At 39.1% G+C, this 17743-nt stretch overlaps 1 protein-coding gene across 5 annotated transcripts in view; it reads left to right on the top strand.

Annotated features, from left to right (window-relative positions):
- The window catches only part of LOC105926120 (dedicator of cytokinesis protein 3), a 73517-nt gene that overhangs the window by 22460 nt on the left and 33314 nt on the right, over positions 1-17743 (top strand). For all 5 annotated transcript variants that reach the window (XM_012862333.3, XM_012862331.3, XM_036132764.1 and 2 more), the window contains exons 5-15: positions 2513-2609; positions 6187-6335; positions 8098-8182; positions 9514-9555; positions 10600-10754; positions 10936-11017; positions 12254-12314; positions 12402-12549; positions 13551-13639; positions 15529-15654; positions 17577-17701. In XM_012862333.3, the coding sequence (XP_012717787.2) occupies positions 2513-2609; positions 6187-6335; positions 8098-8182; positions 9514-9555; positions 10600-10754; positions 10936-11017; positions 12254-12314; positions 12402-12549; positions 13551-13639; positions 15529-15654; positions 17577-17701 (1159 nt within the window). The remainder of the gene's footprint in view (positions 1-2512; positions 2610-6186; positions 6336-8097; positions 8183-9513; positions 9556-10599; positions 10755-10935; positions 11018-12253; positions 12315-12401; positions 12550-13550; positions 13640-15528; positions 15655-17576; positions 17702-17743) is intronic.

The following is a 17743-nucleotide window of genomic DNA, read 5'->3' as shown; positions in this document are numbered from 1 at the left end:
ATTCCCACAAAATAAATGAACCAAAAATATGAAGAAACTTCTTCTTTGCCAGAAAAGGGTGAGATGCAAGGTGTAGAAAAATAATACAAAATGTTTGTTTTGCTAAAAATAAAAATTTGGCCCGTTTTATGACGAATGTGGAAGCACGGAAAGGAAGCAGAATCTGTGTTTTTAGTTTAGAGAATTGTAACATTATCTGTCTATAACCAGACCAATTCACATTTCTGTTTACAGTTTTAAAAATGTCTTGCAGGACTATTGTTGAAACACTAGGTTCAGTCATCTGGTTGGTTTACTCAGAAAACATTTCCAGTTTCAATAAGGCTCAGAAAGAAAAGCAGATGGTGATGTGATTCAAATGATACTGGTATCCCTGGCTTTATTAATGTGTATTTTAACATTTTAGGTAATAAGATGAACCCCACAATTTTGTGTTTATTGTGTGTAAACACGAGACTACATAAGAAAATGTACTATACAATAAAAGTAGACAATGTGGCTTATATATTATTACATTTGTATCTGACATACATCCTCCACATGACTGTAAAGTGAAATCAAAAATATTTTCCCCCCAAATTAAAATCTGAAAAGTGTGGGATGTGTTTGTACAGAGTTCCTATAAGTCAATACTTTAGGGCAATCATATTTTGCTCCATTTCCATCAGTAGATTATTTTTTGTAGTAGAAACTGACGTTTTAGCTCATTGCTCTTTACAAAATAGCTCAAACTCAGTCCGACTTGATGTAAAATGTCTGAACATCAATGTTTCAAGTCTTGCCACAGATTTTAACTTGAATTTATTTCCGAACTTTGACTGGGCCGTTCATACATGAATAGTTTTTTATCTCAACAGTTTGATTTTAGCTCTGGCTGTATGTTTAGATCGATTACCCTTAATGAAGGTAAACATATTTCATATGATGAATTGAACACAGCTCTGTGAGTTGTTGTGAGCTCAGGATATAGTTGTATGACCTAACCCTGCCTTAAACCTCACAATTTTCTCCCTGACCTGTCTGCTGTGTTATTTGGCCTCCATGATGCTCTTTGTTTATCAGTGTTCTCTAACGAACCTCAGAGGTCTTTACAAAACAGCTGTAAATGGGATCGAATTAAACACTGGTGGACATCATTTACATACATAAAAATCCTAAATCTTTACTTATTTGGGTTGTAAAGTCATAGTTTGATAACATTTTCGTCCTGCTTCTTTCAGAAAAAAATAAATAAGAATATATGTTTTTTTTTTTTACTTTGTTCAGCGTTTAAGCAGAGCATATTTTTAAATTTCTGAAATCATTCAGATTCTATTATGTTCTAAAACTTAAAAAAGCAGAAAGTATAGAACTGACTGGAGATTTAGGGGGATTTGTTTCTACGGATGAAGTAGACACGGCCAACGCCTGGGTACGGCAACATAACCACAAGAAAGTGGTCAATGTTGGTAATTAAAATCTTTTAAATAAGACTGTCGATTTCTGAGAACAAAACTTGTTTAAATCACTTTGAAGTTGTTTTGATATTGCAGCGGTGTCACAGCTGTAAGTGAATGCAGCATGCAGCAGCTGTTGGGGGAAATCCCTTCTCATCCACGGAGGCTCCTCCTACTTACATTTTATATGATTTACGGAGTCTGGACTGATAGGATGCTGCTAGCAGCCGTTTGGACCTCAGTGGATTTTTCTCTAAGATGTTTACATTTAGCTTGAAGTTGTTTCAAGTGAGTAATTCAGTTAGGTGCAGGGTGTGTTACCTACCTTTACTTACCTTACGGTTGTTGAAAAATACATGCAGCAGAATAAAGGTTTTGTTCAGGCAACTTTTCTTTCTCCACTGTGGCTGCATTAGAAACCTTAATGTTCCCAAATTTCCGAGTTTAGTGATAGCTGTCTGATCTGTTACAGGGTCCCCGCTTAAAGCTGTGCTACAAAATTTTCATTTGCGCACTTTCTGAATGTTTTCACGTGTTAAAACAACACAACCGACAACGCTCTACTGGATACATATTTGGTATAAATAAGTGTATCGTCACACCGCTAGTATTTAATATAGTAAGCTATAGTAATCACTTCTAAAAGCATTCAGTTGCATTGGGTTTTATTCAGGAAATTGAAATATAAAGGTGAGTATAAGCTCTGGAACATTCCCCAGTAGGATGTTATTTGTTCATCACCATTCTGAACCTGTGAAGAGACCCTGTTTGTCGGGAGGTTGAATATCATTCAGTTGGAAACCTTTCTTCTATCAATAAGATCGCTTTAATTTTAACATGGCATGACATGAGAGCATTTATCATGGAGGCTGATTTTTGCTTTTTAAAGTAGGAGATTTGGAGAATTGCTGTTTTCATGTTTTCAACTAGCAAGAAATATATTATTTCTTACAAAATGTATAATTAATATCATTTTATTGGAGCATTTAGTCATTACATATAGAAAATGTGAAAAAAAAACAATGTGCAATTTAGATTAACTGTTTTTTTTTTCTCCTTTCTATTTTTCACTCCAGGCTGTGTGAGACAGTGGTGCCTCTGGAGGATCCCATCATCACAGAGACCACCTCCACACTGCAGGAATGGGGCGTTCTGTGGAAGCAGCTCTATGTGGTCAGAAGCTATCTGTTACAGCACCTCTTGCTATTTTTTGAAACAAAACAAAAAAAAGCAATAAACAGCGAGTGTGGTTTTAACTCTACCTAGAAAATCTAAGGGAGCTGAAAGAACAATTGCAAAGAAACTGCAGTTATTAAAGGTAGACTTGGCGATTTTTTTCCCAGAAGTTTCCCCAAGTCCCTTTTTGAATAACTGCGCATGTGTAAGACCACATTACCTGCTCTTCCTCTCCTCAGTGGGATTGTATGAAAAGAATCTCCCAAATCCACTCTGGTCTTATTTCTTTCTAATGAGTCCTTCCTCTTCTTCTCATAAACCTGTACGCGGTTTGCTTCTTGCGGCTCTCAGCCATGTTCAAAGACTGCGGTGAGAGCAGCGGAGCTACGATGAACGGCTAACACCGCAGCTAACCGCTAAGCTAACCGGATATGTAAACACAAAAAGTTTGCATGCGCAGCCAGGAAGTGGAAACTAACCAGGAATGCGTAACTGGTATATGGGACAACCAATAGATACCAATAGATAAGGTGATACCCCAAAACAAATCTCTGCCATTCGGTCCAAACGGCAGATATTTGTCACAGTTTTTACAAGCCTGCAGCTTTCAAAAAGTTTTAACCTGATGTATTTGCTACTATTAGGATGGAAGGACCATTTCACCAGTATAACAAAAATTGTTTCTGAACAGGATTACCAACTATAGATTTAATGAGTAATTTGTGTGTGTGTGTGTGAGGAGGGGGGGGGGGGTCTGATGGAATAAGCTTTTTTGGGAGGTGTTTTCTTTTCCTTAAGCTTAAATTAAAAGCGTTGGCAGCAGAAGTAGGTATTCCCATACAATATGACAGTGGAGGTCCCTTAAGTTACTGTCCGATCGCATGTAAATCTGATTGCCATGCTGAAATTTCTTTACAATATATGTGAGAAATGTATCTCTATATTCACAACGTGGGAGCAGGCATCATGTTTGGGCAGATAATGGCCCCCCAACACCATTGTATCCAATTTCAAGTTGCGTCCTTCTGCCATTGATTGATCCTGGCCTGCTGCATACAGTTACTGCATCCTCCTAAGATCCACCGTCTTTAGTCAGGCTTTACTTGCTGGGAAAAAGTGATTACTGGGAAACCAAAGCATCTTTAATCCCACTAAGTGTCGAGGGGGCAGGCAGACGTGGTTGGTGGGGTTTAGAGATTGGAGCTGAGTGGCTACGTTGCAGAGCTGGCTCTGAGTTTTTACATAACCTTTCACTGAGGACTGCTCATGCTCTGAGCAGCTAAGCAGCCCTAGGCATTGGTGTGATGATGTAACTTCCACTGAAGCTTGACTAATGTGAAGCCTTGATTTAACTGTGCTGGTTTTGTGCCCACCCCCTGAGTGGAATGGGCCATGTTGCTACAGTTCCATCCATAATAATAGGATGTTGCACTAGTTAGATGTTTGTACGTTTCACCTCACTGTTGCCCATTAGATTTGATGGTATTACTTCAGGGAGCAATGACCTAAGCATAACTGTGTATTTCTTACAATGTGCGTAATTAGCCCTGCAGAAACTAGGTCCAAAAGGACTCATCAACCCTGACAAAGTTCTTTGTTTTCAGCAGCTAGCAGCCTTTAAGAGCATGCAGTGTTTATCCTCATTAAAGTTACATGGCCATTGTGGTGCACTTAATCTTTGCATTTATGTAAACAAACCTGGGTGCTAATGTGGGCTTGGCAAACAATTAGGGAAAACAAAACGTATGGAAATTAAAAGTGTCCTCTTTGGTCTACGAGAACTGATGATTAAATTAATCATAATGTTGAGGTCAGAGCAGACAAGTACGGGACTTTACTTGTTTTTTATTTTTGATTTTGCTTCTTAATTGGTTTATTAACAAAACCTGTGCTGTCACAACACAATTAAATGACTTACTCACGCAGGAAAACAGGTGGATGAGAGCATCTTAAATGGGCCATTGTTTTTGTCCTGATTTTGTGTTCGACCTGAAAGGACAGACTTACCTAGTTCCAGATATTTGCTATTGATTTGTTGCCAACAGTGGCGTGAGTTTCATTCATAAATGCAGAGAAGGACTAATTCCGTCTACTTAAAACCCCTCCCCTGTGAGCAAAAGAACAGAGACATATCTAAAGACTGCAGACACCGTGTATCTACCCTCATTCAATTATTAGATCTCCTGGAAAATTAAATACATGGATATTTTATTGTAGAACTATAATCTTGCAGAGAGAAAAAAAATAAAATCCAAACTTCAAAATACAGTGAAAAACATCCACTGTAACAATTGCATGTTTTATTTTATGTGAATCACCACTATTAATACTTTTCACAACGCTGGTGCATACAGAGAGAAGAATCTTTGCCCATTTGTCTTTGCAAAATGTATTTTGGTCATTGTTTCCAAAATTATTCATCGTCTGATCCACAAAATGAGAACTTGAACCTGACAACTGGCAAAGTGTATCAGCATTACTGCACAGTCACTTAAGGAGGGGTATAATGACAACAAATTAGCGCCAACAACCAACATATAGTTTTTAACTATTCAAAACTTTTTTTTTTAATCTTTTGTAACATTTGAAACAGAAATAAGCTTGAGCTTTCTAATTTGATGATGCCAAGACCCCACACATGTTGATTTGCAATGCCGGGCAAGGTTTGGAACCTGACTTTGGGAACCATTGCTCCCCATCATTCATTCCTGAGTCTTGTCTTATATTCACTTTTCACCACCTTACCTCACATATTTCCTGTAATATTAAGGGCTGCAATAACCATGGCAGAAGGTAGATTTTGTGTCTGAGCAATTTTTGTGTCAATTTGATCATGTATTTGAATTGTTATCCTGCTGAGACACACCCACTAATGACAATATCAGTTTTATGATTGAGGCAAAAATCTATTTAAAGTCTCCTAATTTCTCAAAAAGTTAATCATTTCATGCTCTCTAACAGGGTTGTCTGGACTGATGGAAGAGAAACAGACCCCCAACATCTCAGATCCTCCACAACACTTAATCCTTTTTGTTTTAGAGCAGAATAGCATGTGTGCGGCAAAAGAGATAAGTCTAGTTTCATATGACCAATACACGTCATTACAAAGTCCTGATATAATTTTTAGCAAACGCCACATGTTAAAGTTTGTGATGGTTGGGGAAAAAAAGCCATTTTTCTGTAATGTCTCCTAAATGCACTCAAAAATGTGGATCAATTAAAACAACACTGCAAAGGAAGGATGGCTTACTTCTGCCACAGCGATATAAAAAACTGATTTTCATTTACTCTGGTTATCTTGGTCTTATAGTAACGTCACTTTGAGGCATTTAAGAGTGGAAAAAAGTAAAAAAAAAAAAAAAAGAACATGAGAAATCTCTAACGGCAAATACTTTGGCACTGTACATGCGCGTATATTTACGCATTATATTATGATGGCATTAAATAATATATTTTCGGTTTCCCAGCTACCGTTCTTGAGTTTACTTTACTTTACTTTTTGTATCTCAAACTCTGCTGTAGAACATTAGAATGTCAGAGCCGAACCTCTTTTTTTTTGTGGTTTCTTCAATAGAAACACAAGGTGGATCTGTTCCATAAACTGCGCCATGTGATGAACGAGCTCTTCGACCTGCGTCGGCAGCTCATCCAGGGCCACCTCGCTCAGGACCAGACTCGCGAGATCAAGAGGCACATCACTGTACGGCTGGACTGGGGCAATGAGTGAGTAATGATTTAATGACCGTGTTAAATCAAGGAAATTGATGACATAATCCACAGTAAACATTTGTTTCTAATTGTTGGCCCCGGAAGAATCGTTTTTTTTTTATGTTTTGGCAACGGGGTGATCTGCAGCCAGCGCAGGATGAGTGGGCGTACGGCGGTATCTCACTGATGGAATTTCATGGTCATTTAGAAGATGAGTGACTCTGAAGCTGCTTACAGTCAATGCAAATCGGTCTGCAGGAACTTTACAGTCATCTTCCTCAAACTCCAGCTGAGCTCTCTTGGGGATCTGCAAGAGAAATAAAGATATGAGGGATTCAGCTCAGCAGCCTTAGTCTGAAATAAGATTACACGTTAATGCACTCTTTTGTCCAACTGCAGTGTCTGGAAGAGCAGTAAATGTGACGATGTCTCAAATGTGGCATATTTTGCTTGTAGCATTGCTATATAGTTTTCCATGAATGGGAAACTGGAAGTGCATTACCAGCAGTCCTTCTGTCTATTTGCTAGACTGTAAATATTTCTGCCTTTTGTCAAATAAGGGACAAAAGAAAGAAAATTAATGGGGAAAAAGACACTTTCTGTCATCTAGTTAGTATTCCCTTTTTTTCAAAGGCTTTTTGTTGTCCTCTATTATTATTATTATTATTATTATTATTATTATTATTATTATTATTATTATTATTATTATCTGAGCAGCAGACGGTCAAATTGCAGAAGTGCTGCAACAAGCTCTATCCATAGATTTAAACCTTAGTCTTCCAAATATGATAAATTCTCTTTCATTTAAATTATGCGTCTGCTTGGGTTATGTTTTTTTTTCTTATCTCATCTTATTTTTTTTGGGTGCGGGAGTTAGCATGTGTGGTGGGGTGGGGGGGGGGTGTAATTGTAAGCTTAGACCTTCAGAATAACATCATTGAAAATCTAATAATAATGATAATCATCATCATCATAATCATAATAATACCGTGCTGTGTGGATCAGTAATTGGATCGGTGGTGTTAAGCCAGTATGCCATCCACGAAGGACATCAGAATCAGAATTGGTCAGAAACCAATATTGGACCTGACCAGTTCTATCTGTAGTCATCGGTGGTCAAGGCTCATTAATACACATGGGGAGCATAGGCTGTCTTGTGTGGTCCGATCCAACAGACAAGCTACTCTAGCACAAATTGCTGACGAATTTAATGCTGGTTCTGACAGAAAGATCTTAGATTAGAAAGTACGTCTTAGCTCGTTGCCTGTTACGCTGAATACCCGCAGAAGAGTCAGGGTGACGGTGTTGATGCCAGGGTATTGCTGAGGGCACCAACAATGGGCATGCGGGTATCAGAACTGCTTTACAGAGGGATGGAAGAAGGAGGCATGGTTTGATAAATTGTGTGTCCTACTTGAAACATCCCTACCCAAAAAGAAAAAATGATTCAGGAATAGATTGAGAGAACAGGTTTGATTTGACTCGACCTCCAAATTCTGAAGGTGCTTTGTCCAGATGGGAATTTGTTTGATATGATGAATAAACAAGTCCATTGAAGCCCTACCTCCCATTTTACAGGACTTAATCTGTGGCCAACATCTTGGAGCCAGATAACGCAGCTCATCTGTAAGATGCTAGTGAAGCTGCTTTTGCAGTAAAAGGGGGCCCAACACACAATTAGCCAGTGGATCATAATGCAGTGCCTCATCAGTGAACATTTTCTTGAAAATCTGCAATGTGCTTCTCTTTTCTTTGTTCTTTGTTTTTTTCTCATCAGGCACCTCGGCCTGGACCTTGTCCCCAGAAAAGAGTTCGAAATGGTTGATCCGGATCAGATCAGTGTTTCCGAGCTGTACAAACTGGTACGTTATATTAAAAAAATACTTTGAGGCTACTATAGCTCATCTATTGCATGGTTCAAATAAATGTCCATTCCCTGGACTGCAAAATGCTGGTAACGTGTCCCTGCAGCATATTTATAGCGATGACTGACTGGCACATTATGAGCTTTTGTACCTACAGTGTACCTTTGTGTTATTGCACCACTGGGATTTTGAGACAGGAAAGTGTTGTTGGATGTGTAGGGATGTGTGAATGTACTGATTATCAAATCATCCATAAGAAGATGACTCAAAAACAAAAAGAGAGAGAGAGAGAGAAAAAGAGAGAGAGAGAGAAAGAGAGAGAGAGAGCTATCGAGCTGGATTCAGCTGTCGGAGCTATCACATGTTGGGCCATATTCAGCCTGTCCCTTTTCTTGCACGCATGTGATTCCTGCAAGTTTGATAGCTAGCTTTCGATGCAAATGTTATTCAAGCGGACAGCACCAATCTGAGCTCCAGGAGAGCACATACACGCAACCGTTTTTCTATTTAAATGAGATATTTCGGTCATTTTCCATACCAACAGCCTCTCGAGAGATACGCTTCTATAAATAAATAATGGCTCAAATATAGTTTGGTTGGTCGATGACGTGGGATTTCACAACCTATACATAAACAGGGTGAGGGAGGATTTACCGAAGCGGATCCAATTTTAGACACGTGCCGTTTGAGCACAGATGTTCCCAAATCTAATGTAGTACTGCTGGAGACTGTTATCTAGGAGGGGAGATCCTTTCTGGTCAGTAGCTGCAGCTCCATATGCCGATGAAAACATTGTCCAACTGCCCTGCAGCCTCCCATTATCCCATTGCCATGTTTCTCAGCTTTACACGCAGAATGTTTGTGCACTAAATGCTCTGTGCAGAAACAACAGTGTAGCAGCTCGTTGCCAGAAAGCCTCCTGACTCTGGTGATGAAAGTGAGCTTGTCTTTGGCAGGGCACAAGGCCTTGGCGCCTCTTTGGATATGGGTGTTCTCTCAGGCTGACGAGGAGAGAGCGCTTCGCCTGTGAGTGTATGTGTGGGGGCGATGCCGGCTTTGTCCTCTTCCCCTGCCCACATGCTCACGTTTCGCCTCGTGTGGGCTTCTCTTTGCTCTGCAGGAACACTAGTGTAGCCGTTCTGCAGCGTACGTAGGTGCAATCTTGTCAGATTTTAAAGAATCGAGAGGGGCATTTAGGCCCGTATGGTGCTTCTGAGGATGCTGTAATGTAAATAAGTTCAGTGCTGTGTGGGATGTGTAAAAACTGAATAGAGGGATCTAACGCTTGTCCTTTTTGAAATTTACTCTTTTTTTTTTTTTTTCTAAAGCACGTATCCAGCAGACACTGTGGTCAGCAAAGCACAAACCAGGTACAGTCATTTTAAAGCTCTTTGTTTATGAATTCATCCCAATTTTTGTACTCTGCATCTGTTTTCAGCTCCCATTTTAAATCTCTTTTCATGAACATTTTGTAACAAAGAAATATCCAGAAGGCCAAACACTCACTTTCAGACCCCAGTATTGGTGGCCTATGGATTACTCATGCCTAAGGGTCAGGGCATTAATTCCCACTGGGATCACATATGCCCCAGTTCATGCCTCAAGCTGTGAATAGTTTGTGCGTTATATTTCACTGGTGTGTGAGCATTTTTGTGTCGATAGTTGCATTGCAATATCACTTTTTAGTTTTATGAAATCAGTGTTTTGTTTGCAAATGTTGTGACACATGTCTTGTGCATGCAAACCAAGCATAATTTATTCTTTCAACCTTTTATATTCTTTTAAGTGAATTTTTAACCTTTTCATAGTACCATTTTCCTTACGCCTACCTTGTCCTCTGAAAATGAAAGTCTTTAAAAAGAAAATAATTATTTTTGTTGATTATTATTGTGTACATAATAAAAAAAAGCTAAATTGGAGATGCACCAATTATTCTTTTCCAAGCAAATATCGATTTCCAGTTTTTATGTAGTTTTCAATGTCTTTTGATGTTTTTTAGGTACTTTAAGCATAGACAGATACACAGACTTTTGGGGGTATTTTAAATAATCCTGTAGTGCCATGTTACACCACAGATGTATAACATATAGACACTCCACCAGTCACAATTTTGGACACACCTTTGTTAATCTGTGGCTTTTTTTTTTGTTTTTACTTCCTAGATACTTGCTTAAGTCATCAAAACTATGACACAAAATATATAGAATAATGTAGCATGCAAGAAATTGGTAAATAACTCAAAACATCTTTTTTTAGAGATTCTTCAAAAAAATAGCCCCTCTTTCCTTTGATTACTGCTTTGCACACTCTTTGCACTCTGCAGGTAGTGTGACCTGAAGTAGTTTTCCAACTGTCCTGAAGGAGTTCCCAGAGGTAGTAATAAAAAATGCGGTAACTTTCCATTTAATTACCAGGGCGACAGCTTGAGACAGCGTCATGGTGATGGTTGTCGCATCCCCGTGTTGCACCACCTCTTCATCAATCTGAAGAGCTTCACCTACAACAGCATCAGCGAAGATGCGGACGTCTTCTTTTCTCTATACGACTCTCGCGAAGCCAAACAGATCAGGTATGCTGACCAATCCCATTGCTAATAGAGCACCCTCTGAAGGCCCCAGAGGACATGCTGTATGTGTGCATGAGCTGACAGACACAGTTAGCACACACACTATCTCGGTCCAGCAGATTGACTATTCAGGCACTTTGTGGCTGACAGACTCTCTGAAACTGTGAACTGGCTTCTCTTGCAGTGAGAAGTTCATGGTGAAACTGAATAAAAATGGGGGACCAAAGAATCCAGAGAAGGTTGATCGCCTTTGTGCACTCTTTACGGTGAGAAACCTTATATTTTGACTTGTGAAAATGTTCCCAGCCCTCGCAATGTATCATTTATTTCCATGTGACAACAAAAAAAAAAAACATTGAAATATTTGATTAGGATTGTATGTGCCAGACCAACACAAAGTAGCAAATAGTTATGAAGTGGAAAGTGTCGGGTTAATGTTTTGTTAAGCATTTCTCAAATAAAGATCTTAAAAGTATGCATTAAAGCATGAAGGGCCAGTTTAAATGCATAGTTTGTATGTTTAGGGTGATTGTTCTGTCATCTGAACGCCTTCCATCAGATTTGCTGTTTCCCTTGTTGGGAACAGGAATTCTCATGACTTTCTTTATGCTACTCTTCCATAAACGCCAGATTTGAATAGAACTGCTTTGAACCTCTCCACAGCCTGTCTGGCATGTTCTTTGGTTCTGATGATGCTTTTTTCTCCACTAATGTCTAAACTAAACTCTCAAGGCTTCTCAGAACAGCTGCATTTTTATGGAGATTATCCCTGCAACCCTGCAAGGATGAGCAGTTATAAGCAATGGATGTGTGGATGATAGACTGTTTACAGTAACTTCAGAAGGAAATTGGTTACCCTAGGTATTTTTGGTAGCCTCTATCAGAGTAAATTAGACGGGATAGAAATGCACCGCACACTTTTCAGATTATTGTTTCAAAGCATGCTGAAAACAATGTATTCCCATCTTTCCACTTCAGTTATGTCCTACTTTCTTTGGTCAGAAGTTGGCTGACAGCATTAGCAAACTTGTTTTCTTAGGGACTCCAGGCCAGCAGAGGGCCTCAAAGAGCCTGTGCACATAGATCACACGACTTATTTTGAAGATTTCTTTGATAAAGTTTAGCAGTAATGAGTAAACCCTAACATTTGTATTTCTGTTATCAAAATGGCAGATTTGTTATGCAATAACATACATTTAAAAATCACTGACAGGTACTACATGAAAACAGTAAAATATACAGCTTTTAATTGTTTGATATATTTTTTTGTTTAAATTAAATAAATGGCTCCCTATCTGTGTGCAAACCCAACAAACAGGCTCATTCTGTTTAGGGTCTGTTCTGTGTTGGTCTAGCTAATGAAATACTTTGTCATTTTTTGCTAAACTAATTTTTTGTTGCAATGTGATGAAATGTGAAAAGGGAGAAGACAGTTTTTCCAAGGTATTATAAAATTAATACTCTGATATCCTAAAATATATTGTGTTTTGATTCCTCCATAGGACCTAAGCAGTAAAGACTTGAAGAGAGACCTGTACATTGTTGCACATGTAATAAGAACTGGTAAATACAACAAGCAACAAAACTCTCTTGAGCATTAGGACTTATTTGCGTTCCTCTCAGCCCCCTTTTTGCTGGTTTTGTTTCCAGGTCGTATGCTGCTGAACGACTCAAAGAAAGGCCCGCCACACGTTCAGTATAGACGGCCTTATGGATGTGCTGTGCTTGCCATGAGTGATGTTTTCCACACCATCACAGATCTCAAAGAAGAAAAGGACTTTGTGCTCAAAGTTTACACGTGAGTATGCCACTGAAGCTATTTGTCCTATTCTTCTTTCCACAGATACTCAGGATTTGATCGGCTCGGTTTGCAGTTTGGCAGTGTGTACGTTTGTAAATGAAAGTTACAAACTGTGTCTGCAGTGATGAATCTATAAATGTAGATTTTTTTTTTTTGTGTATGAAAAGCCTGGAGCTTCCCTGTTGCTACTGGTGTGCTTTGACCTGAATGATAATGAAGTGTCCTCTGGAAAATCAATAGCTGCTCGCCCTGGGTTTGAGATAGGGCACCTGGCATGTTGTGACTCTGGCTTCTGCTGTTGGGCTTCGCCACAGATAGCTGTTCCTTTACACCGGCCAAGAAAGTGGAGGAGGGAGATGGAGAGGAAGAGGCAAAGAGACAGAGCGGGATGACACAGAGATAATTGAGGACAAAGCAAAATAAAACCCAGCTCAGCATATTTTCACATCAGTCAACAGCTTAAATGTCTCCTTGTGGTCTCCGCTCTGGGTCAGAGGTCATTAATGCACTTATTCCATTTACTTTTACTTGATTTCTCACTTGTTTGACGCCGACAGGACAACGCCATAGCTCAGCATGAAATAAAGATTTCTTGAATAGAGAGCTGATGTCTTTATTGGTTTTCTCCAGCAACATGAAGAGCTCTTCCTTTTAAAAAAGTAAGCAGTGAATCAGTGCTGAGCAGCCTCCAAACTGTCGGCTCCTATAAGGCTCCAGTCTGTGCATTTCCTCGTGCCTTTCCCAGGGGCCTTTGGGCCCACAGTAATGAAAAAGGCTGGTAGAGAGCTGGCTGTCAGGTTTGCTTAGTGTGCTGTGCATTTGGGCTAATGTGCTGCTTGATAGCAACTCCCCCCGCTGTTACCTTTTCTCCAGGAGGAAATCTGCTCTGGGACGCATGCTGTTCATGTGGTCCCCAATGCACGCAGTCCTAAAACCTCCATCTGGATTTAGAAGTGGGTGAGCTGTAAACAGCCTTGTCCGACTCTTTTTCTCCCCAGTTGCAACAATGAAAACGAGTGGTACCAGGTCCACGAGAACATCATCCGCAAGTCCAACACCAAGTATTCAGCTCCCAGCACCAATTATGGTAAATGGGTTTTCTTTAAGGATCTCAGACCTGTTATATTTTCATTTCACAATATTGATGGGGAACATGTTTTGTCTAAACAGTTTTTCTGTTGTTGTTGCACATTTATCGACTTATACGTGGGTTCAGCTTTTGGCCATAGTCCTTAATTACACAACCATAAAAATACAAAGGGTGATAGATGTTGATTTAAATGTGATTATAAAAATGATAAAGAAAAACTGCCTCGGTCCATCTGCGAAACATAAAACGTTTATATTATTACTGTCCCAGCTGCAACTACTGCTGCAATAAGTGCTTAGAAAAACAGCTGCCGTGATTATGACAACTAGTTTGGATATTTGCTGATACAGTGCAGAATTGTTTAACAGCCAAATACTGGCATTTAAAAAAAGCTTGCTATCACAGACTTTATGCAGGAGACAGACAAGGCTTCTTGGTTTGATGCCAGCGTCGGGTATGTTGACCCTGCGCTAAGTCTAACCTCCAGCAGGGGGGATTCTGCTGGTAGCAAAAAGGAGTCAAAACCCGTCTGCTGCATGTGAATGACTAGATATTACAAACTAGCTTTACATTGGTAATACTTGCTCTGATGTTTATTCTTTGCTTTAGATTACTAGTTTTAAGATGTCTATAATATTGCATGAGGTTAATTAGTTTTCACCATTTAGAGTAATAGTGGTAATAAACGACTTGGCTTCCTTTTCTTTGAGAAGTGATTTCTTTATATAATATCTGGGGTTTCACAGTCAGCTCTACATCTTGCAGGCAAAATAGTCCTACCATTCATACCATTAAATATTAATATATAAAAGAAATCTGAATTTTTATGATCATGTTTCTTCTGACTGTGATAGCCAGGGTCTTAATTTGAATCCAATAATGAGTCTGTGGGAGGAACTAAATATTACAGTGATGGCAAAGAGGGACTTTAATCTCAAGTACATGAAGATCCTTGCAGAAGAGTAAAGGTCAAAAAGACCAGAAGTATCAAGCAATAGATTGCTGAATTAGAAGAAGAGTTTGATTCCTTTAATAAAGGCATTTCCATTCATCATCGACAAGGTGTAAAGTGTTTTCAACACATCATTTGTTTTATATGTCAATAAAATATATATTATATATTTTTCATTTTCAAAGATTACATTGATTGTCTTACAATCTTTTAAGAGTGAGTTCTGTTCAGAAATAAGATTTCTGGTTAAATGAAAATAAATTAAAATCCAAAACTACCTGGGATATGAATAATTTTGAATCTAATCTTAGCAATTCATTTTAAAATATTCATATTTATAATTAATGATTTAAAATTAAATTAAGATTCAAAATTGCTTGCAAATTCCAAAATTAAAGTTAAAATGAAATTTTGTTGTGTGATTAAAATTCAAAATTATGTTGAAATTTAAATCAAAATGATGGTTTTAGTGTTACATAGGTTTCTTGCAACAATAACTTCGATATCATCACCCAATATAAATAAACATAACTGTTCACTAAACTGGTTGGCTTTTACAACATTTAATTGTCCTTGATGTAAAATTAGGTTTCACTGTGAAATATTAATAATGCTTGTTGCTATAAAATGGGACATTTAAATGTTTTATTAAACTTGCGACTCAAACTACACGATAATATGGCACTACTTGATAATCTAACATTTTCCCCTCTTGCTGTTCTGCCTCTGATCACATCCACTAATGTCTTTCCTGTTCCCTCCCACATTCTGACTAATTTCCTTTAAAAAAAAACTCCATTCTCTCTTTCTTATTTTCTAACCCTGTTTATTTTCTTCAATTTCCCCTTTTTCTATCTTTAATCATCCTCTTTCGTCATACCTTGCATTTACACACACGTGGCCACTAAACTCGCCCCGCTGCCATTTTCTGCAGGCCTCATCATTTCCCTGCAGCTGCTGCGAGGTGAGCTGGAGCAGATCAGACGGGAGAACCAGGCTGTGTTCAACAGGGCGTTGGCGCTCACACGCAAACTGGGTTTCCCAGATGTCATCTTGCCAGGTAAAGATGCAAAGAGCAGCAGGGGGGGTGGGGGAGTTAGGGGTTACAGAAAGGAGGGGGGAGACCAAAGGCCAGATGGCTCAGAGGAAAGGAAGGAGGGGAAGGTCACAGATGCTGGTAAACAGGAAGCGTTTGAATGTCGAAGTGGATAGAGCAAAGGAGATATACGACAGCTGGAAAGACAACAGCAGGAAATGGAGGTCTGTAGTGGAGAGCCCGTAGCTGGATACGGTTTTATATATATATAATATTATGTGGTATTGTAGAGGTTCTGTTAAAAATAAAATACTACCACTACTATGTTTGACTCTGGGTTTGATGCTCTGGGCTACAGCCCTCCTTTACAAACTTCTGTGTTCTGCTGCTTTCTTCTATACCGACTCATATCTCTTTTGCTCTATCCACTACCTCGTATTGTGTTGTTTTTCTGAAATGTTAGTCTTTGTGCCAGATGTAACGAGATGCAAAACATACAAAAAGTTCCACTTTTGTCTTGTCAGTCCACAGAATGATTTTCCTAAAGTCTTGAGAGGTCATCAAGATCTTTTTTTTTTTTTGGCAAATATTTGGTCTCTGTGTTAATTTTGGTCTGTCGGGATTTGCTTCAAACCTCCCCAGTGGATGCCATTTTTATTCAGTTTATTTCTTATTGTTGTGTCATGAGCAATGACGTTAACGGAGGCAACTGCAGCCAGCAGTGTGTTAGATGTTGTTCAGGGTTCTTTTGTGACTTCTGTGTACTGACAGCTTCTGGATCAGCTGTCAGTGCACTCCTAGAGTAATTCTGGTTGGTCAACCACTTCTGGGAAGGTGTAACACTTTTGTCTTGATTTCCCTTTTTTGACTAATGCCTTTGGAGTCACAAAATGCTAGAAATGGCTTTGTAACCATTTTTAGACTGTTTCTGAAATTGACATATTTTCTTGAAATTCTTCAGATCAGGGCATTATTTGTTATCTTTTCTTCATGTTGTATTTACAGGATTTCTTGATTCTACAGGTATGGGAATACTACTACCAGGTTATGGCTTGTGAAATTCAATCAAGCTTAAAAAAATATTTGGTTTATCACATTTAATTTGGGATTTAACAATGGTGAAATGAAATCATTATTTCGAAACAGCATTGTTGATTTACTCTGGTCATCACTTTCTGACATTAAATTTGTTCTGTGATCTCAAACATCAAAACAAGTGTGACCAAAAGCAAAAGCAGAAGAAATCTGTAAAGAGGCAAATATCTTTTACCAAAACACCACAGCACTGTAAGGGCCCCGGTCCACAAAGGTGGCTCAAAGACAGCGAGGTTTATTTTGAATTATTATTTCACCGGCTCACTATGTAGTGCTTTGTTTCCACTGACGATTCGTTCCTCTCCTCTCCACTCCAGCTTCTCTCCGCTTTGCTTGAAATACCTCCCCGATATCGCTCCTTGTGACTCATCTGTCCCAAAGGAAATGACTTGGATATAAATAACAATAATCCGATTTTATAAATAACAGCAATATCTTCCTCCACTTTTTGCCTCTGATGTTTATTCCAATAAACACTGACCTTACAAAAGGTGCTGAGACAGTCATGAGGCCTCGCATGCTTCAACTCAGCAGGGTCATCTTGAATTGAAAAGAGCGGTGGCATAGCGTGTAATCCACAAAGATGAGTTATTAGTGTTGACCGCACAGAGTTCGCGTGCGGAGCAGATGGAGGAGACGGGCTTGTTCGCGCTATCAAGGATTTTTTTTTTTTTTGGGATGGCTTTACTTTTCTAATGTAGCCGTATTCCGCTTTTCTTTTTTGACTACGTCTTCTAGAATAAAGGACGTCAGTTGTGGCTCCCTCTGGCGCTGCAAGAGGCTCAATAATATGTGTAAAATGTGTGCAGTTGACTTTGAAACAAAGCTCCTTGTAACTTTAATTGCCCCAGGGGATATACGCAATGACCTCTACCTGACCCTGGAACGAGGGGAGTTTGAGAGGGGTGGCAAGAGCGTCCAGAAGAACATTGAAGTCACCCTGTATGTGCTCTACGCTGATGGGGACACGCTCAAAGTATGAGACACATGTGCATCACTTATCATGTGCAGTATCATC

The sequence above is a fragment of the Fundulus heteroclitus genome, unplaced genomic scaffold (assembly GCF_011125445.2).
Source record: "Fundulus heteroclitus isolate FHET01 unplaced genomic scaffold, MU-UCD_Fhet_4.1 scaffold_54, whole genome shotgun sequence".
In the NCBI taxonomy this organism is placed as follows: Eukaryota; Metazoa; Chordata; class Actinopteri; order Cyprinodontiformes; family Fundulidae; genus Fundulus; species Fundulus heteroclitus.
This window is presented reverse-complemented; position numbering and strand designations above follow the sequence as displayed.